Source organism: Scyliorhinus torazame, chromosome 11 (genome assembly GCF_047496885.1).
Source record: "Scyliorhinus torazame isolate Kashiwa2021f chromosome 11, sScyTor2.1, whole genome shotgun sequence".
Taxonomy (NCBI): domain Eukaryota; kingdom Metazoa; phylum Chordata; class Chondrichthyes; order Carcharhiniformes; family Scyliorhinidae; genus Scyliorhinus; species Scyliorhinus torazame.
In genome coordinates, this window is record NC_092717.1 from 243,438,407 (window position 1) to 243,462,668 (window position 24,262).

A 24,262-nucleotide genomic window follows, 5' to 3' on the forward strand; every position below is an offset into this window, starting at 1 on the left:
AGGGGCGGCAGATACATGGGAGCACCACCATCTGGAAGTTCCTCTCCAAGCCACACATCATCCTGACTTGGATATATTTATATTGGCCGTTTCTTCACTGTCGATGACTCACTCTTGGAACTCCCTCCCCAACAGCACTGTGGGTGCACCTGCACCACATGGACTGCATTGGTTCACCACCATTCTCAATACCCAATTCATTCTTTTCCAATTGAGGGGCAATTTAGCGTGGCCAATGCACCTACCCTGCACATTTTTGGGTTGTGGGGGCGAAACCCACACAAACACGGGGAGAATGTGCAAACTCCACACGGGCAGTGACCCAGAGCCGGGATCGAACCTGGGACCTCGGCGCCGTGAGGTTGTAGTGCTAACCACTGTGCCATCGTGCTGCCCCCACCACCACATTCTCAAACAGATGGGATATAAATGCTGGCCTCGTCAACAAAATGTATACCCTGTGAACGAATAAACAGAAACTACAGAACAGCTTAATTGGCTTTAAAGCACATTCTGATGTCCACTGGTGATGAAAAACATGATGCAAATGCAACCCCCCCCCCCCTCCACCTCTGCTCCAAGTCAATTCGAAAAACAGCCATCAATTTTGATTCCCTTCAGTCTTACCGGCGACGCACTGGCCTGTACAACTGGCACAGTGGCTGAACGGTCTGCTGGCACTGATGCTTGCTTTTGGACGACTGTTGATGTGGCCTTTGGTGCAATCACCGCACCCGCAGTCTGCGGCTTAATATTAAAAATAAAGTTGCAATTAAAAGCTGGTGCACGTACCATGCCGTATAATTAATATTTCTTATTAGAAATACATTTTTATAGACTAATGATCGAGAAACAAAGGTATGTTTATCACAAAGAAGCAGAATAATTGTTAGCTGATGCATGGGAACATCACAACTTGAAGGTTCCCCTCCAAGTGACCAAATGACTCCAACCGAGTGGTTTGCTGGACCCATTTCAGAGGGGCAGTTAAGTCAACCATGTTGCTGTAGATCTGCAGTCAGATGTAGGCCAGACCAGGTCAGGTCAGCAGATGTCCTTCCCTAAAGGACATGAGTGAACCGGGTGGATTTTTATGATCATCGGCAATTTCATCAGTTTCATGGTCATTATCAGACTTTTCATTCCAGATTTTTATTGAATTTGAATTTCACCATCGGCCAGTTTGGGATTCGAACCCGGGACCCCAGATGATCACCCTGCGTCTCTGGATTGTTAGTCCACTGACAGTACCATTAAGCCACTGCCTCCCCACAACTTAATTATGCAAGGAGAAATCCACACAGGTAACATTGCTTGTCTGTTAAAGCAAATTACATGTAAATAAACAATTGCAATCAAAGAACAAAAATTACCTCATCACAGAAATCTAACATTAATTAAATGTGTATGAAAAAAAACTATAATGCATTAAAACAATCAGTGAATCCCACCCCGAGTACATATCCTACCTCAAACCACTGTTAAAAGTTCTTATAGAGAACACAAACAAATTCAGGAAGCGATTTGTCCTGCACCTGAAGGATGGTGCCTTTTCCCGGAATGAAACCACCACCTTTCCAAGGGCAATTAGGGATGGGTCAATAAATGCTGGCCTAGGCAGCAATGCACACATCCCACGAAGGAATAAAAGCCAACTAGAGTTCCAAAGAACACTGCACATTCATGTTGGATCACATGCATTACATTCAAGTAGCGCTGGAGATGCACAAAGCACTTTAAAATAAACACAGCAATAAACTGGAACTGGGAGCAAAAAGCGAGGGGGGGGACAACGATCTTCCATCAGAACTGAAAAGGTCAAGACTGGAAATGTTCACTCTTTCTATCCTTCCACAGTATATTACATACTGCCACAATCTGATTGTAACCAGAGTAGCAAATGCTTTAAAATAATTCAGAATTTGACACATTACTGCATTTTTCTATCTAAAAATGGATTGTCTTTGAAATGGTGGGACTGAGAGGTGGGTATTCAGAGGGACCTGGAGGTCCATGTACTTGATTCACAGAAACTCAACATGCAGAGATTGGAAGCAATTAGGAAATGGTATTATAAAGGATGGAATTTAGATATTTGCGGTCCAGGCGAGGGGACAGGAAAGGCGATTGGGGGAGCTGCTGTTTAGATTAAGAGGAGGCTTTAGGTACCTAGATATTCAAGTGGCGCAGGAATGGGACCGGCTGCATAAATTAAATCTGGCCCGGCTAGTAGACCAAATGATGGACAATTTTCAGAAATGGGACGCGCTCCCGTTGTCATCAGCTGGGAGGGTGTAGACGGTGAAGATGACGGTCCTCCCGAGATTCCTGTTTGTGTTTCAATGTCTCGCCATCTTTATTCCGCAATCCTTTTTTAAACGGGTCAACAAAGTGATCACTGGCTTTGTGTGGGCGGGCAAGACCCCGTGAGTAAGGATTGTTATGCTTGAGGAGAGGGCGGGCTGGCGCTGCCAAATTTTAGTAACTATTACTGGGCGGCGAATATAGCCATGATCAGGAAGTGGGTGGTGGGGGAGGGTCGGCAGGGAGCGTATGGAAGCGGCTTCATGCAAGGGCACCAGTCTGGGGACATTGGTAACTGTGCCTCTGCCGTTCCCGCCGGCACGGTACTCCACCAGCCTCGTGGTGGTGGCAGCCCTGAGAGTCTGGGGGCAATGGAGGAGACATGTGGGAGCAGAAGGAGCATTGGTCTGGTCCCCAATCTGTAATAATCACCGGTTTGCCCCAGGAAGTATGGACGGGGGGGTTCTGGATATGGCGGAGAGCAGGGATTGAGAGGATGGGGGATATGTTTATAGAGGGGAGCTTTCCGAGTATGAGGGCGTTGGAGGAAAAGTTTGGGTTGGCGAGGAGAAACAAATTCAGGTATCTGCAGGTGCGGGACTTCCTACATAAACAGGTGTCAACCTTCCCGCTCCTACCCCTAAGGGGGATTCAGGACAGAGTAGTTTCCAGAGGATGGGTAGGAGAAGGGAGCGTCTCTGACATTTACAAGGAACTTATGGGGTCAGAGGAGACGCAGACCGAGGAGCTGAAGCGTAAGAGGGAGGAGGAGCTGGGAGGTGAGATAGAGGATGGTCTATGTTCGGACGTGTTGAGTAGAGTCAACGCATCCGCAACATGTGCCAGGCTCAGCCTGATACAATTCAAGGTCATCCACCGGGCTCACATGACAGTGGCCCGGATGAGCAGATTCTTTGGGGTGGAAGACAGGTGTGCAAAATGTGCAGAAGGACCAGCGAACCATGTCAACATGTTCTGGGCATGTCCGAAGCTTAGGGGATTTGGGCAGGGGTTTGCAGGTGTCATGTCCATGGTGTTAAAAACAAGGGTGGCGCTGGGTCCAGAGGTGGCGGTTTTCGGGGTGTCGGAAGACCCGGGAATCCAGGAGAAAGAGGCAGACGTGCTGGCCTTTGCTTCCCTGGTAGCCCGGAGACGGAAACTATTAGCTTGGAGAGACTCAAAGCCCCCGAAGCCGGAGACCTGGCTAACGGACATGGCTAGCTTTCTCGGTTTGGAGAAAATCAAGTTTGTCTTGAGAGGGTCAGTTAGGGTTCGCCTGGAGGTGGCAACCGTTCGTCGACTTCTTCGCGGAAAATTAATCGTCAGCAGAAATGGGGGTGGGGGGGTTAGTTTAGCTTAGAGTAGGAGGTTAACAAAGGTGGGACCTGTAAGGGAGGGAGACGGCTTTTGCACTATCTTTATAGTTTCATGTACATTGTTTGTGGTGTTGTTGTTATAATAACAAAAAATACCTCAATAAAATGTTTATTAAAAAAAAAGGATGGAATTTTGGAGTGAAGAAGTCTGACTACAATTATATCGGACCTTGGTACAACTACTGCCCGCAATTTGGTCTCTTGCCCAAGGAAGTATATACTTGCCCTTGAGGGAGTGGAATGAAGATTTATTAAATCAAGTCCTGCCCTATATCAGCTGAGGTTATTCATGAAGGCCCCGCCTTCTCAAACTTGCCCCTCGTCTGAGGTGTGGTGACCCTCGGATTAAATCACCACCAGTCAGCTCTCCCCCTCAAAAGGGCAGCATGGTAACATTGTGGATAGCACAATTGCTTCACAGCTCCAGGGTCCCAAGTTTGATTCCGGCTTGGGTCACTGTCTGTGCGGAGTCTGCACATCCTCCCCGTGTGTGCGTGGGTTTCCTCCGGGTGCTCCGGTTTCCTCCCACAGTCCAAAGATGTGCAGGTTAGGTGGATTGGCCATGATAAATTGCCCTTAGTGTCCAAGATTGTCCTTAGTGTTGGGTGGGGTTACTGGGTTACGGCGATAGGGTGGAGGTGTTGACCTTGGGTAGGGTGCTCTTTCCAAGAGCCAGTGCAGACTCGATGGGCCGAATCGAGTTCGCCGCCGAAGGAGAAGACGAGCAAAAGTGTTCACAGGATGGCGGAAGCCGAACTACTTACGGTGGAGAAGTTGACCGAGGTGATGGCGGTGGAGCTGGAAAAACAGTTTGTGAGGCACATGGAGGCCTTGAGGAAAGAGACGGCGGTCGTGTTGAGGTCATTGGTGGAGGAGGCAATCGGCCCGAAGAGGGTGGAGGTGGCAAAGGCATCGGCCGAGGTGAGAGAGCAGGGCGAGAAGATGAAGGAGCTGGAGGAGGCCGTGACACGACACAGCGACCAGGTCACCTCGATGGGGAATGAGCTGCGGAGGGTGGTGGAGGTTAACAGAGGACTCCGAGCAAAGCTGGAAGACTTGGAAAACCGCTCAAGGCGGCACAATTTGAGAATTGTGGGCTTGCCCGAAGGGACAGAGGGCCCAAGGCCAACGCAATACTTCGCTAAGAAGTTGGCGGAGCTGATGGGGGAGGGGGAGCCCCCCACCCTGTACGAGCTAGACCGAGCTCATCTGTCATTAAGGCCGAAGCCCAAAGTGAACGAGCCGCCAAGGGCAGTAATTATCTGCTTCAATAAGTTTTGCATGAAGGAGAAGGTATTAAGCTGGGCGAAGCAGGAGCGTGAGGTGCTGTGGGATGGTACTGCGGTTCGGATCTACCAGGACTTGACGGTGGAGTTGGCAAAAAGACGAGCGGCGTTTGGGCGAGTGAAGGCGGTTTTGTACAAGGGGGTGCGATTTGGTGTGGTGTACCCGGCGAAGTTGAAAGTAACAAAGACTTTTATTTTGAGACAGCGGAGGCGGCTGAGGCGTTCGTGAGGGCAGAAGGCTTGGGACAGACGTGAAGAGCGGAACTGGAAGAGAGACTGTGGACTGTGTTTGAGCGGCTGGAAAATGTTACAACTTTCTTTTTATTGATTTGTATTGAAATTTACTTCTCTTTGCATTGTTACAGAGTTCAAGTTAATGGCATTCTGTGTTGCGACAGTTAAATGTTATGTTAGTGAATTGTAGGGGTTGGATTGTTGGGTTTGTTTTGGAGTTTCTTTCTCTGGGACTGGGTGGAAGGGGGTGAGAGGTCTTGGCAGGGGGAGCCACCCGCGCTAGCTGACTAGTCAGTTAGTGATCGGGGGTGAGGTGAGAGGAGGGCTGCGGACGTTGGAGCCTGGATAGCAGGCTTCAATAGGCCTACGAGGCGAGCAAGAGGGGGTGGAGGGATGGGTGTTGCGGGTTGTTTTTGTAGGGGGTTTTCTTGGGAGGGGAGGGGGGGGGCAGGGGTTCGATGTTAACAATGGACAGGGGCGGGTCAGGCTTAAGGGGCAGGGCCCGGTGGTATGGTGATGGTGGATAAGAAAGGTTGGGGGGGGGGGGGGGGGGGGGGGGGAGAGAAGAGACCCCCAGTAAGGATAGTCACGTGGAACGTGAGAGGGTTAGAGAGGGTTAGGAGGTCCGGTCAAGAGTGCTTGCACATCTTAAAAGCCGATGTAGCAATGCTGCAGGAGACTCACTTGAGGGTGAAGGACCAGGTGAGACTTAAAAAGGGCTGGGTTAGCCAAGTGTTTCACTCCGGATTTGATGGAAGGGCTCGAGGGGTAGCGGTGTTGGTCAGCAAAAGGGTACACTTCCAGATGGAGAAGGTTGTGGCAGATCAGGGGGTAGATATGTGATTGTGGCAGGGGCACTGGAGGGGAGATTAATGGCGCTGTTAAGTGTATACGGTCCCAATTGGGATGATGTGGGATTCGGGAGGAAGTTGTTTGGGGCTATTCCCGACTTGGACACGGACGAGACCCTGCACCCAAGGGAACGGGAGTACTCTTGTTTCTCAGCGGTCCATAAGGTATACTCGTGGATCGACTTTTTTGTGGTGGGGAAGGCTTTGCTGGCTGGAGTCAAGGGGTTGTAATACTCTGCAATTGCAGTGTCAGATCACGCTCCACATTGGGTGGATATGGTGCTGGAGAAGGGGGCAGCGCAGAGACCGGGGTGGAAACTGGATGTGGGGCTTTTGGGGAACCAAGTGTTCTGTGAGAAAATTGAAAAGGTAATTAAGGAATATGTAGGTTTCAATTGTACGGGTGAGGTGTCGAAGGCAGTCATCTGGGAGGCTCTAAAGGCGGTGGTGAGGTCATTTCATTTAAGGCCAGGGTGGACAAAGAGGAGAGGTTGGAGCGGCAGAGGGTAATAGATGAGATGTTGGAGGTAGATAGGAGGTATGCAGAGGATGGGGACCCGGCGAAGCTGGAAAAGTGGAAGGAACTACAGGCGAGGTTCTGTCCACCAGGAAGGCGGTGCGCCAACTGAGACGAGCAAGGGGTGCAGTTTATGAACATGGAGATAAGGCGGGGGATATGCTAGCAGGTCAGCTACGGAGGGAGGCAGCGGCAAGGGAAAATTCTTCAGGTGAAGGATAGGGCAGGGAAGTTGGTGGTGGCCCCAGTGCTGATTAACAAGGTTTTTGAGGAGTTTTATGAGAGGTTGTTTATGAGAGCCACCCGGGGGAGACCGTGAGATGCAGGAATTTCTCGATGGGTTGGAGTACCTGAGGCTAGGGGAGGGGGACAGGGCTACATTCGAAGGAGCAATAGTGGAGCAGGAGATAAAGGATGCGATTGGGAGGATGCAGTCGGGGAAGGTGGCAGGGCCGGATGGGTTTCCGGTGGAATATTATAAAAAATTTAAGGATAGGTTGGCACCCCTGATGGTGGGGATGTTTGAGGAGGCAATAGGGAAGGGGGTGTTGCCGCAAACCTTGGGGCAGGCATCGATTTCATTGTTGCTAAAAAAAGATAAGGATCCGACGGAGTGTGGGTCGTATCGGCCCATATCACTTCTGAATGTGGACGCAAAAGTGTTGGCGAAGGTACTGGCGGGTAGGCTGGAGGAGTGCCTCCCGAAGGTGATAGGGGAGGATCAGATGGGGTTTGTGAAAGGGAGGCAGCTGTTTTCGAACATTAGGAGGGTTTTGAACATTGTTATGGCACCGGCGGAAGGGAAGGAAACAGAGGTAGTTGTGGCATTGGACGCCGAGAAGGCGTTTGATCGGGTAGAATGGGGATACCTGATGGCAGTGCTGGAGTGGTTTGGGATTGGACCAAGGTTTGTGAACTGGGTAAAGCTATTATATGAGGAGCCGAAGGCGAGTGTCCGCACAAATACTATCAGTTTGAGATACTTTTCTCTCCACCGTGGAACGAGACAGGGATGTCCTATGTCCCCCATGCTGTTTGCATCGCATTGAGAGGTTCGGGAGCATGGAAAGGAATAGTGGGGGGGGGGGGGGGGGGGGGGGGGAAATAGAGCATAGGGTGTCCTTATATGCCGACAACTTGCTGCTGTATGTGTCGTAACCGAGTGCATTGATAGGAGGAATATTGGAGCTACTGCGGGTATTTGGGTCTTTCTCGGGGTACAAGCTGAACCTGGACAAGAGTGAGTATTTTGTGGTGTCTCGGGCATGGGAGGGGGGGCTGCCATTCCGTAGAGCAGGGACTCATTTTAGGTGTCTGGGGGTGCAGGTTGCCCGGGAGTGGGGGAGGCTTCGCAGGTACAACATCACTAGTTTGGTGGGGAGAGTGAAAGCCGGTCTGGCAAGGTGGGACTGCCTTCCTCTGTCACTGGCGGGTCGGGTACAGGCGGTTAAAATGAATGTGTTGCCGGGGTTCCGGTTTATTTTTCAATGCCTACCGATTTTCCTGCCAAAGTCTTTTTTCAGGGAGATTGAGGGATTACCTCATTCATATGGGGAGGGAAGGTGGCCAGAGTGAGAAAGGTGCTGCTACAGAGGGGAAGGCAGGCAGGGGGTTTGGGTCTCCCGAACCTGTTGTACTACTACTGGGCGGCGAATGTGGAGAAGGTGCGGAGCTGGGTCAGAGGGGTTGATTCTCAGTGGGTCAGAATGGAGGAGAGTTTGTGAAGGGGGTCGGGGCTGAAGGCACTAGCAACAGCACCGCTCCCGATAGCTCCGGGGAAATATTCAGGGAGTCCGGTAATAATAGCTTCATTGAAAATCTGGAGGCAGTTTCGCCAACACTTCGGGTTGGGGGTAGGGTCAAGGGAAATGCCGATTCGGGGGAACCACAGATTTGAGCCAGCGAGGTGGGATGGAAGTTTTCGGAAATGGGAAGAGAAGGGGATTAAGACACTAAAAGATTTGTTTCTTGGGGTCGGTTTGCAGGATTGAGAGAGCTGGAAGCGAAGTATGGGCTAGAGCAGGGAGAAGTGTTTAGGTACATGCAGGTTCGGGATTTTGCCAGGAAGGAGATACAGAGCTTCCCAGAGGAACCGGCCTCCACATTGCTGAAGGAGGTGTTGACGACAAGGGGACTGGAGAAGGGGGCAGTGTCAGCGGTGTATGGAGCTATTTTGGAAGAGGATAAGGCACCACTGGAAGGGATCAAAGCAAAGTGGGATGAAGAGCTGGGAGAGGTTATAGAGGAGGGGGTCTGGTGTGAGGTGCTCCGGAGAGTGAATGCCTCCACCTCATGTGCGAGGTTGGGGCTGATACAGCTGAAGGTGGTATATAGAGCGCACCTCACTAGGGCGAGGATGTGCCGATTTTTTGAAGGAGTAGAGGATGCTTGTGAGCGTTGCGGGGGGGGGGGGGGCTAATCACGTTCATATGTTTTGGTCCTGTCCAAAGCTAGGAGTGTACTGGAAGGAGGTGTTTAGGGTTATTTCCAAGGTGGTGCGTGTGAAACTGGTCCCAGGTCCCCAGGAGGCGGGTGTCGGACCAGCCAGGGTTGGAAACGGGAGCGGAGGCAGATATCATAGCCTTCGCCTCGTTGATCGCCCGAAGGCGGATCCTGCTGGGATGGAGAGCAGCCTCTCTACCCAGTGCCCTGGCGTGGCGGGGGGACCTGTTGGAATACTTTAACCTTGAAAAGGTTAAGTTCGAACTGAGGGGAAGCTCCGAGGGGTTCTACAAGTCATGGGCACTATTTATTATGCACTTTCAAGAACTGGATAACATCGAACATTAGTTGGGGGTGCGGTGGGGGGGCTGTGTAGATTAAGGGTGACTCTGGGTAATCCCCGATTCCTTTTTGTCATTTGTTTATGTAAACATGCGGGCTGATGTTTGGGGGTTGGTGGGCGGATGGAATCGTTGTTATTGTTATGGGGATTGACATATCTTGCTGATTATTGTTTATTGTTGATGGGTGTAAATGCAGGAGAAAATGTGAAAAAGGAGAATAAAAATTTTTTTTTTTTTTTTTTTTAAAAGAGAAGGGTCAGCCAGTTTGTGCTCAGATAAGGAGTAATTTCTTCACTCAAGAGGGTTGTGGATCTCTGAAATTCTCTATATTGTGGATGCTCAGTCATTCAGTAGAGAAAAATCAGAGATCGATGGGGTATACAGGGAAATTCAGAGATATGGAGACAGTGGGTGGAGTTGGGAGTAAATCAGCCATGATTGCACTGAATAGCAGAGCAGAATCCCAGAGCAATGGGGCATATTCCGGTTCCTATTTCTTAACAAGTCTCCTTTAAAAAACGAAACACTTCTCACCTGCACAACCGTGATACGTTGTGATGTTGCACTCGTCTGTCCTCCAGCCTGTAACTGCTTCAGCTGGACAGCAGGGGGCTTCACTTGATTGGGAATTCTCTGGGTCCCAGTTACCTAGTTAACCAACAGCCCCCCCAACACAGAAAAAAAATATCAGTGAGATATTAAAAGATCCGACAAAGCAGCGACACAAATTGGATCACTAGGAATGTTAATACCCTTACCTGTCCGGTGGAAATTCGGACCAAGGGTGTGCTCGTAGCTGCTGCAGTTGAGGTGCTCCCAGTTCCTTGAGCCCAGGCTTTAGCCTGAGCAATAGCTTTCTGTGGAACTAGCACTAGCTGTCCACTGTCACTTCGAGCAAGCACCATACCTGTAAGGCATCACACAGGCAAGTTACCGAACACCGCACACAAAATGGAACCGAATTTGACTGCTGAAAACTCATTTCTTTTCACACCATTCCTGCACCAGCAGCACTCGTGTCATTCGGTCACTCTCGTCAGAACATGACCCAGCTATCTGTAGATGCAAACTTGTACATCACCTTGTCCCCAGATTTGGAGTATTCCATCAATGTAAATAATGGTTGGCTTACAATCACCACAGTTAACTGCCTGCATCAGGTTTTCATTATCGGCTCTAACAACAAAGACCAGAGCCCCTTTCACAACCTTGGGTTACTTCAAAATGCTTGACCGCCAATGAAGTGTCTTTTTAAGTCTAGTCACTGCCGTGATATGAGAAACGCCATAGCAAACTTGGACACAGCGAGAGCCCACAAACAGCAGTGTGATAAAATGATCGAATAATCTGTTTGGAGTAACGTTGGTTGAATAAATATTCACCAGTACATTGGGGATAACCCCCTGCTCGTCTTCGAAATAGCGCTTCTCCCTCCGCAGATTCTGCCAGGCCGGAATATTTCCGGCACTTGTTTTTTTATTTTGAGATCTCAAATCCACCTTCGCACACCTCTCTCCAAATGGAGCTGGATTTGAAAAACATCGTTCAATACAGTTGGACTTATTTCGAACAATGGAATGGGGAGGACGTTTTCAGTGCGTGCAATGATCATGTATCTGGATATAGAGAAGATAACTCTTAAGCCAGCAAAGGAGGCAACTGTGCTGGGCAAACTTTCAACGATCCTTTGAGGAAATCAAAGATCTTTTTGATACACCAGGTAGTATTAAGTCAGCTGTGGCTATGCCAGTCAAGTCATAAAGGGTGTGGGTTCAAGCCACAGAAACTTTACAGCACAGGAGGCCATTCAGCCCATCAAGTCTGCACTGGCTCATTGAAGGAGCATTCTACCTAATCCCACTCTCCTGCCTTATCCCCTTAACCTTGCAGATTCTCTTTTCAGAAAGCAATCCAATTCTTTTTTGACTACCTCGATCAAACCTGCCTCTACACCACCCTCTCAGGAAGTTTGTTCCAGACTCCAGCCATCCTCTGTGTGGAACCGTTTTCCTTCACATTGCTACTACTCCATTTGTCCATTATATTGAAGCTGCACCTTCTGGTTCTTGATGTACGAGAGGGAACAGTCTCTCTGTGCTTACCCTGTCCAAACCCTCCAGGACCTTGAATATCTCTATCTAGTCTCCTTTCTTTCCTCCGGGAAAAACAGTCCCAACCTCTCCAATCTATCCTCACAGCTACAGTTCTGCATCCCTGGAATCATTTTTGTGAATCATCTCTGCACCCTCCAATGTCTTCACATCCTTCCTCAGGTATGGCACCCAGATCTGGACGCAGGGCTGAACTAGTGTCTTATACAAGTTCAACATGACCTCCTTACTCTCGTACTCAAATGCCCCTATTAACAAGACCTAGGATACGATGTGCTTTATTAACTCTCTCTCAACATGCCCTGTCACCGTCAATGACGCGCATGTACGCACACAACAGCGTTCCTGTACCTCCTTAAGAATTTCTCCCTTTATTTTATGTCTCTCCATATTCATCTTGCCAAAATGAACCACCTAACTCTGGGACGCGAGGACAAAAACCTAGGCTGACACTCCAGTACCACAATGTCCAAGGTGCCAACTTTCACATAGGAGGTTAACCAAGGCTCCGTCTGCTGCTTCAGTGGATGTAAAGATCCCGTGGCACTATTTCTAATCGCAGGGCTATTATCTCCAGTCTCCCAGCCAATATTTATCAATCAACATCACAAAAACAGTTTATCCAGTTGCTGGCACATTGTTGTTTGTGGGAGTGTGTTGTGCTCAAACTGCCACCATTCTTTCTACATTAATATAGTGACTGTACTTCAAAATACTTCTTTAGCTGAGACGCATCTGGCGACTGCAAATGGTGCTACATAAATGCAAGTCTCTCTTCGCTGTTGGATACTGTGTAAATGGACTGAAGGAGAAACTTTAGTACAACCACCAGATGGGAGATTATTAGAGGATTAAAGTTATACAATCAAGGAGTGGAGAGGAGGAAGGGGGAAAAACAGAGAATAATGGGCAGTCTTTAAAGTAGTGAATTGTGGTGTCCACATGGTCAATTCTGGTGTCACTCCCATGCACAATATACCCACTGATTTTGATATTTGCACAGTGAATAGCTGTGTGAAATTTTGCAGATGGTACCAAAAACTGAGTTATAATTCCTTTGAAGACCAAATAAATTGAAAGGCATTAACAAGATAGGGCACTGGGCTAAAAAGTGGAATTCAATGTCAGCATATGATACAGATTCTGTAAATCAAACAGCAGCAGTAATTATATCCTGAACATTGTATTCTTTCAGCAGATGTGGGCCTCATTGGCTCAGACAGCATTTGTTGCCCATCCCTAATTGCTCCTCGAGAAGGTGGTGGTGAGCGGCCTTCTTGAGCCACTACAGTCCATGTGGTGTGGGTACACCCACAATGCTGTTAGGGGAGAATGAAAGTCAGCTCAAGCGATGGAGAAGCAGTGCGATTGGCGATGGGGGGCATGGGATGGAGAAGACAGGGGAACAATTTATGTGCAAGTAAATAGAACTCCAGATCTTTTACCTTAGATTACAAGACATAAAGGCCCAGAGGTAATGACCGCAATGATCAACGTATTTATTAAGGCCCGTATCTAAGAAAGGATGCGCTGGCCTTGGAAAGGGTCCAGAGGAGGTTCACAAGAATGATCCCTGGAATGAAGAACTTGTCGTATGAGGAACGGTTGAGGCTCTGGATCTGTACTCGTTGGAGTTTAGAAGGATGAGGGAGGATCTTATTGAAACTTACAGATATTGCAAGGCCTGGATAGAGTGGACGTGGAGAGGATGTTTCCACTTGTAGGAAAAACTAGAACCAGAGGACACAATCTCAGACTAAAGGGACGATCCTTTAAAACAGAGCTGAGGAATTTCTTCAGCCAGAGGGTGGTGAATCTGTGGAACTCTTTGCTGCAGAAGGCTGTGGAGGCCAAATCACCGAGTGTCTTTAAGACAGAGATAGATAGGTTGTTGATTAATAAGGGGTTATGGGGAGAAGGCAGGAGAATGGGGATGAGAAAAATATCAGCCATGATTGAATGGCGGAGCAGGTTCGATGGGCCGAGTAGCCTAATCTGCTCCAATGTCTTGTGGGCTAAAGCTCCAATTAGAGCAGTGTGTGAAATATTGGGTAGCACAGTTTAGTAAGTATAAAGAGCACAACATGGATCACCATTATGCTGTCTACTACAAGATAACGAAAATATGAAAAGATGGCTCTTTTCCCATTGGAGTACAGAATGTAGGTTAATAGAACAGTGCTGAAATGATGACAATGAATGAGATAGAGTGAAAAGGTGCCTTGTACAGCACGTAACATTTGAACGGAAGGCAAAGGAAATGTCATTGAAGTAACCAGGCTGTGGAATTCACTTCAGTTGATCATAGAATTTACAGTGCAGAATGAGGCCAATCGGCCCATCGAGTCTGCACTGGCCCTTGGAAAGAGCACCATACTGAAGCCCACGCCTCCACCCTAGCATAGTGGTTAGCACAATTGCTTCACAGCGCCAGGGTCCCAGGTTCGATTTCCGGCTTGGGTCACTGTCTGTGCGGAGTCGGCACATTCTCCCGTGTGTGCGTGGGTATCCTCCGGGATTGGCCATGCTAAATTGCCCTTAGTGTCCAAAATTGCCCTCAGTGTTGGGTGGGGTTACGGGATTATAGGGATGGGGTGGCAGTGTGGGCTTGGGTGGGATGCTCTTCCAAGAGCCGGTGCAGACTCGATGGGCTGAATGGCCTCCTTCTGCACTGTAAATTCTATCCCCGTAACCTGACCTAACCTTTGGGACACTAAGGGGCAATTTAGCATGGCCAATCCATCTAACCTGCACATCTTTGGACAGAAGCTCTTATCAACAGCAAAGTGTAGGTTGGACAGAGATGAAGATAACAGCCTCCCCGAACAGGCGCCGGAATGTGGCGACTAGGGGCTTTTCACAGTAACTGCATTTGGGCCTACTTGTGACAATAAGCGATTTTCATTCATTCATTTTCAAGAAGTTAGACACAGAACAGGGAGGGGCGGTAAATATGATTGTCACCATGTGCTCATGTGGTGGTGGGGGGGGGGGGGGGGGGGGGGGGCTAAATTAACTGAAAGTTGGAACTCTGCCAAATGGCTAACATTTCTCATCCTGGAAATATGGACAAAAGAGTTGAATTCACGAGGTGAGGCGAACGACTGGCCTTGACATCAAGACAGCATTTCACCCGAGTTTGGCATCAAGGAACCCAGCAAAACTGGAGTCAATGGGAATTGGGGTAGGGGTCCACTGGCTGTCGTCATACCTAGCACACAGGAAGATGGTTGTGATTGTTGGAGGATGATCATTTCAGCCTTAGAGCACTGCTGCAGGAGTTCCACAGGGTAGTGTCCTAGGCCCAAACATCTTCAGCTGCTTCATTAATGACCCTCCTCCATCGGAAGGTCAGAAGATGGAATATTTGCATAATGTTCAGCACCATTCGCAATTCTCCAGATACGTAATTCTCCAAATTCAGCAAAGCCTGGTCAACACCTGGCAAACAAGTAGCCAGTCCGAACAAGTGCCAGGCAATGACATTTCCAACAACAGATAAAACGCACCCCCCCCCCAACGACATTCAACAGCATTACCACTGCTGAACCAACATCCTGGGGGTTACCAATGACCGGAAACTGAACTGGACTAGCCACATAAATACTGTATCTACAAGAACAGGTACGAGGCTGGGAAATCTGAGACGACAGCCATGATCTGATTGAATAACGGAGCAGGCTTCAGGGGCCGAGAGGCCTACTCCTTCTTCGTGTGAGCAACTCACCTCCAGAATCCCCAAAGCCTACCCACCACCTAGAAGGCACAAGTCAGGAGTGTGACGGAATACTTCCCACTTGCCTGGATGAGTGCTGCTCCAACAATACTAGAAGCTCAACACCATCCGGGACACAGCAGCCCCGCTTGATCAGCACCCCACCCACACCTTAGCCATTCACTCCCTCCATCACCAACGCAGAAGCAGCCACGTGCATCGTCTACAGGATGCACTGTCGGAACACACCACGCCTCCTTCAACAGCACCTTCCAAACCCACAACCTCCATCATCTAGAAGGGAATGGGCAGCAGTTGCATGGAAACACCACTATCTGAAAGCGCAACTCCAAGCCACACAGCATCCTGATTTGGAAATTATCGGTTGTTCCTCCTTTGCCACTAGATCAAAATCCTGGCACTCCCTAACAGCACTGTGGGTGTATCTGCACCGCATGGACTGCAGCCATTCAAGGAATAGCTCACCACCTTCCTCAAGGGCAATAACCCGCTGGTCTAGCCTGTGACATCCACAGCCCATGAACAAAAAAAACCTTAATATTTGCTCTTGGCATGTGGGCATCTCTGAAAAGGCCAGCATTTAGTGCCTATTTCTTGTTGCTCTCAAGGCAGTGGTGGTGAGCCGCGTCACTAGACTATTGAGGACCATGTGGTGAAAGTGCTCCCACAGTACTGTTAGGTTAGGGAGCTCCAGAATTTTGACACAATGAAGATATGGCCAAATACATGTTGAAGTCAGGTGGGTCTTGTGATTTAAGGGGAATTGTATGTACGAGATTGAAACAAGGCATTGCAATTCAAAACGCAGATCACCTTCACCTCAATGGAGTTGCAATCTTACTCTATTCTCAATGTGGACTGCCCCATTAAGCTACAGCTCTATTTAATTTACTACGAGGCTATGGATGAGTCTTGGTGCTATTATGAAGTTACCCAAAGTAAAGTTTCACTGAAGCAAAGTACCTGACAAAATACACGCACAAAAGACAAACATCGAAACAAGTCAGCGGGTAATAAATGTTCAGCTTTCTGGCAGCTGCCTAACTGCAGGTAAAACAAGGGCTTTACGCATTACAGTTAGCAAGAAAGTCAATCGCCCCATGGGCTCTTCAATATCCTTTGATGAATGCCGATTGAATGGAACGCTACAGTTATGAGCTGGAAACAATTACCCATCCTAACACACGTGCAAGTTCCATGCGCCATCACTTCTGTGTTTGGACAGTTGGTTGTAGAGAACGCTCTCAGGAACACAGTGAAATCACTTTAGGGATGTCCTCAAAGAATCCCTGAAGAGGTCAGACATACCCACCGACTCATGGGAGCCCCTGGCTTATGACCAACCAAAACGGAGACGTTTCATTCAAAAGGCACCGAATACAGAGACTTGGGCAAAGTCGAAGCATCGGAGAGAGCGCACAAATCTCGAAACAACTCATCTACCCAATTCCTCAAGCAGCACCTGCCCGCATGTGACAGTCTTCAGATTCGCACTGGGGTTATCAGCAGTCTCAGAACCCAGTGTATCAGAGTGAAGCTGGCACGAGGGGACATAGCTTTAAACTGAGGGGTAATAGATATAGGACAGAGGTCAGAGGTAGGTTCTTTACGCAAAGAGTAGTGAGGCCGTGGAATGCCCTACCTGCTACAGTAGTGAACTCGCCAACATTGAGGGCATTTAAAAGTTTATTGGATAAACATATGGATGATAATGGCATAGTGTAGGTTAGATGGCTTTTGTTTCGGTGCAACATCGTGGGCCGAAGGGCCTGTACTGCGCTGTATCGTTCTATGTTCTATAAGCAAGTGATCCCCGATCGCAAGGCACTGCCCAAGCAGCAGCTCCGTGCCATACTTCAAGATCAGGTTCATAGTTACACCTTCAGCTGTCTCAGTCGCAAGCTCTGGAATTCCCTAAAGCGCTCTCCTTCAAAACATGCCTTAAAACCTACCCCAAGCAGTGGTAATGTCTCTGGGCTAATAAGCTAAAGGCCCAGGCTAATGCTGAGGGCACACGCTCAACTCCCACCATGGCAGCTGGTGGAATTTAAATTCAATAAAGTTAGTGTCAGCAATGAGGCTGTACTGACTGATCACACCAATCAGCAATGTGACAAGCATCATTGCCATAGCTCACTAACGTCCTTTAGGGAAGGAAATCCTCACCTGGCCTAGCCTCAGCAGGTGGTTGACTGCTAACATCCCTCTGAAACGGCCGAGCTAGCCACTCAGGTCAACGGAAATTGGGGGTATGGACCAAATGCCGTCCACTCCAGCAATGCCCAAATCCCATAAAATAATTCTTAAAAATGTCGCTTGATGCCAAATATTGTTTGATGAAATTCCTGGAGAGTACCTCGAGACTGTTAAAAACACTATACAGATCAGAGCTGTGGTACCAAGATCATAACAGGCTATACTATTACACAGTATACTGTATATAGTTAACAGTTATACTGTTACAGAGAGTCGTGAACACCACCCAGTCCAAACGCGAAATCACCTCCTATCCGTTGACTCTGTCTATACCTAAACAGGGCTTGGAAGCACCACTAGCACTGGGTGAGATCATACAGTATTAGCTCCATGCAGGTGGGGAAGGCGCTGGGACCGGACGGGTTCCCGGCCAACTTCTATAAAAAATTTGCAATAGCACTGGCCTCGCATCTGCGGGAGATGTTCACAGATTCACTGGCTAGAGGCACACTGCCACCTACACTAGCACAGGCCTCAATCTCGCAAATGCCTAAGAAAGACAAAGCCCCAACGGAATGTGGGTCATACAGACCCATCTCACTACTAAAAGAAGACGCCAAAACATTGGCCAAAATCCTCGCCAAAAGGCTAGAAGACTACGTACCAGAGGTGGTCGCAGAGGACCAAATGGGCTTTGTCAAAGGTAGACAGCTAACCGCGAACACCAGGCGCCTGCTGAACGTGATAACGAGTACCCAATTCATTTTTTATTTTCCAATTAAGGGGCAATTTAACATGGCCAATCCACCTGGCCTGTACATCTTTGGGTTGTGGGGGTGAAACCCACGCAAACACGGGGAGAATGTGCAAACTCCACACGGACAGTGACCCAGAGCCGGGATCGAACCTGGGACCTCGGCGCCGTGAGACAACAGTGCTAACCACTGTGCCACCGTGCTGCCCTCTGAACGTGATAATGATTCCATTCAGGGAGAGAACACCAAAGGTGATCGTCTTCCTGTACGCAAAAAAGGCTTTCAACGGAGTCGAAAGGAAGTACCTCAGAGGTACTGGAGCGGTTCGGGCTCGGAACAGGGTTCACCTCCTGGGTGAAGCTCCTATACAACGCTCCCATGGCGAGCATACGGACAAACAACACCAACTCACAGTACTTCCAGCTGGACAGGGGCACCAGGCAGGGATGCCCACTGTCCCCGCTGCTGTTCGAACCATTAGCAATCGCTCTCAGAACAGCATAAAACTGGAGGGGGATCCAAAGGGGAGGCAGAGAGCACAGAGTCTCGCTCTATGCAGGTGACATGCTCCTCTACATTTTAGACCCACAAAGCAGCATGGAAGGAATCATCACGCTCCTGAAATAGTTTGGTGCCTTCTTGGGCTACAAACTCAACATGAGCAAAACCGAGATCTTCCCGGTACATCCACAAGTAGGCGGGGGCAGCACTAACTGGATTACCGTTCAAACAAACCCAACATAAATTCCCCTACCTGGTGTCATAATACACACCAGTATATCATGGTGCAGACACACACACTGATGGACACACAGCAAGACCAATCAACACACACAACACCGCAACCAATCACCAGTTAGAGCACACTCACTATATAGACAGAGGGCATCAGAGTTCCCGCTCATTCGCCTCAGAAGGACAGAGCTCACAGCTTACAGCACAGATCTTCATCAAGTGCTGAGTGCATCAACTGGTTCGGACAGGCATAGGTCTTTAGCTTAATCTAACATCGTGTTAACCCACAGTGAAAGTATGTTCAACAGTTTCTAGCTTAATAATAGTGTTGCACTATTTTAAGTGTTGGTGGCCTGTATGTGTTCCATGGATCCAGAGCACCCAACACATCACCTGGGGATCCAAATCGCTCATGACTGGAAGGGGATCCACATATGGAACCTGACCAGTCTGAGAGAGGAAGTCAAAAAGGACCGTCAAAGATGGAACACACTCCCACTATCCCTCGTGGGAAGTGTGCAGTCGATCAAAATGAACATACTGCCCAGGTACCCCTTCCTACTTAGATCTATCCTGATCTATATCCCCAAGGCTTTTTTCAAATCACTAGACAAACTAATCATGGCGTTCGTATGGAGGGGGGGAAAAATGCTAGGATCCCAATGAAGGTCTTACAAAAAACAAAGTCCAGGGGAGGGCTAGCCCTCCCAAATCTACAATTCTACCACTGGGCGGCGATAGCCGAACGAGTAAGGGGATGGATCAAGGAGCCAGAAGCCAAGTGGGTGCGTGTGGAGGAGGCCTCCTGCAAGGGGACCTCTCTCCGGGCCCTCGTCATGGCAGCACTCCCATGCCCACCCAAAAAACACTCTAGCAGCCCAGTGGTGGTCGGCACCCTCCAGTCCTGGAACCAACTACGGCAGCAATTCGGTCTGACCAAAATGTCAGACAAAGCCCCCATCTGCAACAACCATAGGTTCACTCCAGCACTGATCTGACGCCACCTTTAAAAAGTGGAGACAGGACAGGGGGACACGACAGTCAGGGACCTATACACCGACGGCAGGGTCACAACACTGGACAAACTGCCGGAGAGATTTCAGCTAGCTAGGGGGGACGAACTAAGTGTACCTGCAACTCAAAAACTTCCTATGGAAGGAGACAAGGACGTACCCACAACCGCCACTACTAGAGGAGGTACTTGACGCAAACATCCGATGTAAAGGGAACTGTAGCGACATGTATGAACGACTGGTAGAGAGGGCTGACACCGTACTGAGCGCAGTGAAAAACTAAACTGACGCAACTAAAGGTGGTACACAGAGCCCACTTAACAAGAACCCGAATGAGTAAGTTCTTCCCGGAGGTGGAGGACAGATGAGAACGGTGCCAAGGAGGCCCAGCCAACCACGCCCACATGTTCTGGTCTTGCCTCAGACTTGCGGGGTACTGGACAGCCTTCTTTGAGGCAATGTCCAAAGTGGTGGGGTTGAGGGTGGAGCCATGCCCAAAAGTGGCGGTCTTCGGGGTATCAGGCCAGCCAGATCTATTCCTGGGGAGGAGGGCGGACGCCATTGCCTCCCTGATCGCCCGCCGTAGAACCCTGCTCGGCTGGCGGTCAGCAGCACCACCCAAAGCTGCAGACTGGCTGTCCGACCTCTCGGAATCTCTCCAAATAAAGAAAACCAAATCCGCCATTCGAGGGTCGGACGACGGCTTCCACAGAACGTGGGAGCTATTCACCCATCTGTTCCGGAACTTGCTTGTGGCCAACGAACAGGCTGAAGAATAACAAGCTGAAGAATAATCAAGTAGCCAACAGCCAGGAGAAAGTAGCCAAGGCACGAGAAGGAGAAACAGACCCCGGGGGGGGGGGGGGGGGGGGGGGGGGAGGGGGGCGGGTGCAGAAAGGTGAACTGCAGGGTAGGAGTGTGGGGTTGCGTGGGGGGGGGGACGGTGGACGGGGGGGGGGGGGGGGGGGAACCAGGACGAGGGAACACAAACTGGAAGGAGAGCACAGGAAACGACAACAACCACGGGCAAACACAGTAACAGAGAGTACGGGAGGAGGGATCCATTTTTGTATTGCCGGGGCCGTGTTCACTCTGTGTACTGGACAAAACAAAAAATGTAGAAAAATGAAAGAATGCACAAGACGGGCATACCGATGTACAGTAATTGTCTCTCCAGTACCTTGATGTATATATACCTCCCCAGATTTTTTTCTTTACTTGTTAACCACGTGATTTTGTTAACTATATAGCATTGCTGTTTTTATCTTGTGTATAATATTTTGTCAGTTTTTTTCTTTTTGTGTACACCTGTAAATATATTATGTTCGAAAACCAATAAAAAATATTTATTAAAAAAATGACTGTCTGCACCTCCCGCTCGGGTTATTCTCTCTTCCAACTTCTTCGGACAGGAGATACAAAAGTCTGAGAACACGTACTAACCGATTCAAAAACAGCTTCTTCCCCGCTGTTACCAGATTCCTGAGTGACCCTCTTATGGACTGAACTGATCTCTCCACACATTTCCTCTACTGAGTAGTACTACACTCCATATGCTCACAGATGTACATTTTGTATTTATCGTATGTCCTATGTTTTTTCATGTATGGAATGATCTGTCTGGACTGTAAGCAGAACAATATTTTTCACTGTACCTCGGTACACATGACAATAAATCAATTCCAAACCAAAAAAATGACTACACAAATTACCTGTTACAGCGCAGGAGTCTATTTGACCCTTCATGTCTGCACCAGCTCTCTGAAAGAACTCACCTAGTGTCATTTCCCGGCCGTCTCCTAACAAATCTTCCTTGTCCTCAAAGTCTAATTTCCTTGAGTGCTTCAAATAAACCTGCCTGCACCACACTCTCTGGCAGTGCATTCCAGACTCCCAACACTTGCTGCAAGAAAATGTTTTTCCTCATAACAATTTTCCTTCTTTCACGGAATATTTCAAATTGGTGCACCCCTGCGCTCAATCCTTGTGTGGGGAACTTTTCTCCCAATCCACTCAATCCAAAATCCCTCACGATTTTGAATACCTTATCAAACCTCCTCTCAAGTCTTCTCTTCACCAAGAAAAACAATCCCAACTTCTCCAATCCAATTTCATGACTAAAGTTCCTCATCTCTGGAGCCATTCTCAGGAATCTCCTGCACTCACTATCGCCTTCCTAAAGTGCGGTGCCCAGAACTGGATGCAGCCCTGCAGCTGAGGCTAGACTAGCATGACGTACAAGTTCAACATGACCTCCTTGCCCTTGTACTCAATGTCCATAAGTGGTGGGAACAAGAGTAGGCCGCTCAGCCCTTCGAGCCATTTAATAAGAGGATGGCTGATCTAACACTCACTCAAGTCCACAGTGCTGCTTCCCTGTTTGTAAAGGCCAGGATACCGCATGCCTTATTAATCACTCTCTCGACTTGTCATCCTCAATGACTTAGCAAATATACACCAAAGTCCCTCTGCTTTGGAATAGTCCTTGATAGAGGTTTATCAGTGATACAGAATAAAGTGTTTTTGTTTTACAACCTGCAAAAAAAGTGTTGAAGATAGATCCATGTAGATAATGTCCAACTCCAGCATTAAATAATAATCTTTACTATGGCCTAATGTAATTAGGCTTACATTAACACCATAATGAAGTTACTGTGAAAATCCCCAAGTTGCCACATTCCGGTGCCTGTTAGGGTATGCGGAGGGAGAATTCAGAATGTCCAATTCACCTAACAGCACGTCTTTTGGAATTCTGGGAGGAAACCCACACAGACACGGAAAGAATGTGCAGACTCCGCACAGACAGTGACCCAAGTGGGAATTGAACCTGGGACCCTGGTGCTGTGAAGCAACAGTGCTGACCACTGTGCTACCAGGCAGGCCAGCAGCACGGTTCAATTCCCGTACCAGCCTCCCCGAACAGGCGCCGGAATGTGGCGACTAAGAGCTTTTCACAGTAACTTCATTTGAAGCCTACTTGTGACAATAAGCGATTTTCATTTCATTTCAGTTGCATCCAGAGAGACACACAGGCGCACACACCGACACACAGGCGCACGCACCGACAGACACACAGGCGCACGCACCGACAGACACACAGGCGCACGCAACAGCGGCACACACATACACCGACAGACACAGAGACACACACCGACACAGAGACACAGGCAGACACAGAGACACGCACACACACCGACATACACACACCGACGACAGAGACACACACCGACAGAGACACACACCGACAAGACACAGAGACACACACCGACAGACACAGAGACACACACCGACAGACACAGAGACACACACACAGCGGGACACAAACACAGACACAGAGGTACACACAGAGAGACACACACACACTAGACAGACACAGAGACACAGAGGCATACACACAGACACAGACGTGTTGGGGACAGTGCACCATTCCGTGCTCAGTGTTGTTTTACAGTCAGTCCTCTCCTTACCTGCTGGCACCTGGAAGTTGTGCAGGATGGGGACTGTGGTCTGGCCCAGTTGAGGGGGTTTGATGTGCGGAGAGGAGACGGTGATCCTTTGGACGGTGGCGGCCGGAGGCCGGGAGACGGGCAGCGGGTTGCCGGTGAGCGCGGGCACGGTCTTGACCACGGCGGCGGCGGCGGAGAGCAGCGGTGCTGCGGGGTTGGGCCGGGACTGGCCGGCCGGCTGAGGCGGCCGCTCTGGCAGCAGGACCACTTTGAGAGCGGGAGCGGGGCAGGCGGGCGGGATTCCCGGGGCGGCGGGCGCCGCGCTGCCGTTGACCAGCCCGTTGGCGGCGGTCGGGGACGGGCCCGGGGCGGGCGGCTGGGCGCTGGCAGCCGGGGGCGGCGGGCCCGCCGGCCGCGCGATACTGGCGGGCTCGGGGGTGGGCATGATCGAGGCAGGTGGGCGGACGGGCGAGCTCCCCGCCGCCGCCTCCTCGCCCCGGTCACTTGGCGCCCTCCCGCAGGCTCAGGACCCGGGCTGGAGTGGCTGCCATGGCCGCTCGGCTTCTCCTCAAACAAACCGCCGCGCCGGCGCCGCCATCTTGTCCATGACGCATGGCCGCACAGCGCGCCTGCGCCGGACACCCCCATGCGCATGCGCCCCTCGCCCCTGCCTGCCGGAGAGACGGCGCGCATGCTCGGCAGGCCCCAGGGCGCCGCTACTGCGACTGCGTGATGACGGCACCCGGGATTCCCACCCTGGCCCCGCCCCTCGCGAGCATTTGCAGTTAATTAAGTGTTTACACATCCAGAGATAGGGGTAACCCCAGGTTAAAGAGGTGTGAATTGTCTCAAGCCAGGACATGTTGGAAGGATTTCGCAGGCCAAGGCCACTTAATTAACTGCAAATGTTCGCATT

General features: G+C 49.7%; 1 protein-coding gene across 3 annotated transcripts in view; it reads right to left on the reverse strand.

Annotated features, from left to right (window-relative positions):
- The window catches only part of LOC140385885 (transcription initiation factor TFIID subunit 4-like), a 315,117-nt gene extending 291,175 nt beyond the window's left edge, over positions 1-23,942 (reverse strand). For 2 of the 3 annotated variants that reach the window (XR_011933491.1, XM_072468499.1), the window contains exons 1-4: positions 23,368-23,942; positions 10,113-10,261; positions 9,889-10,002; positions 628-747 (exon numbers count right to left, since the gene is read on the reverse strand). Coding sequence is in view for 2 of the 3 variants with exons in the window: in XM_072468499.1 (XP_072324600.1) it covers positions 628-747; positions 9,889-10,002; positions 10,113-10,261; positions 23,368-23,791 (807 nt within the window). In the remaining variant the exon portion in view is untranslated. The remainder of the gene's footprint in view (positions 1-627; positions 748-9,888; positions 10,003-10,112; positions 10,262-23,367) is intronic. The other variant, XM_072468498.1, reaches the window with a different exon arrangement.
- Positions 23,943-24,262: the final 320 nt, after the last annotated feature.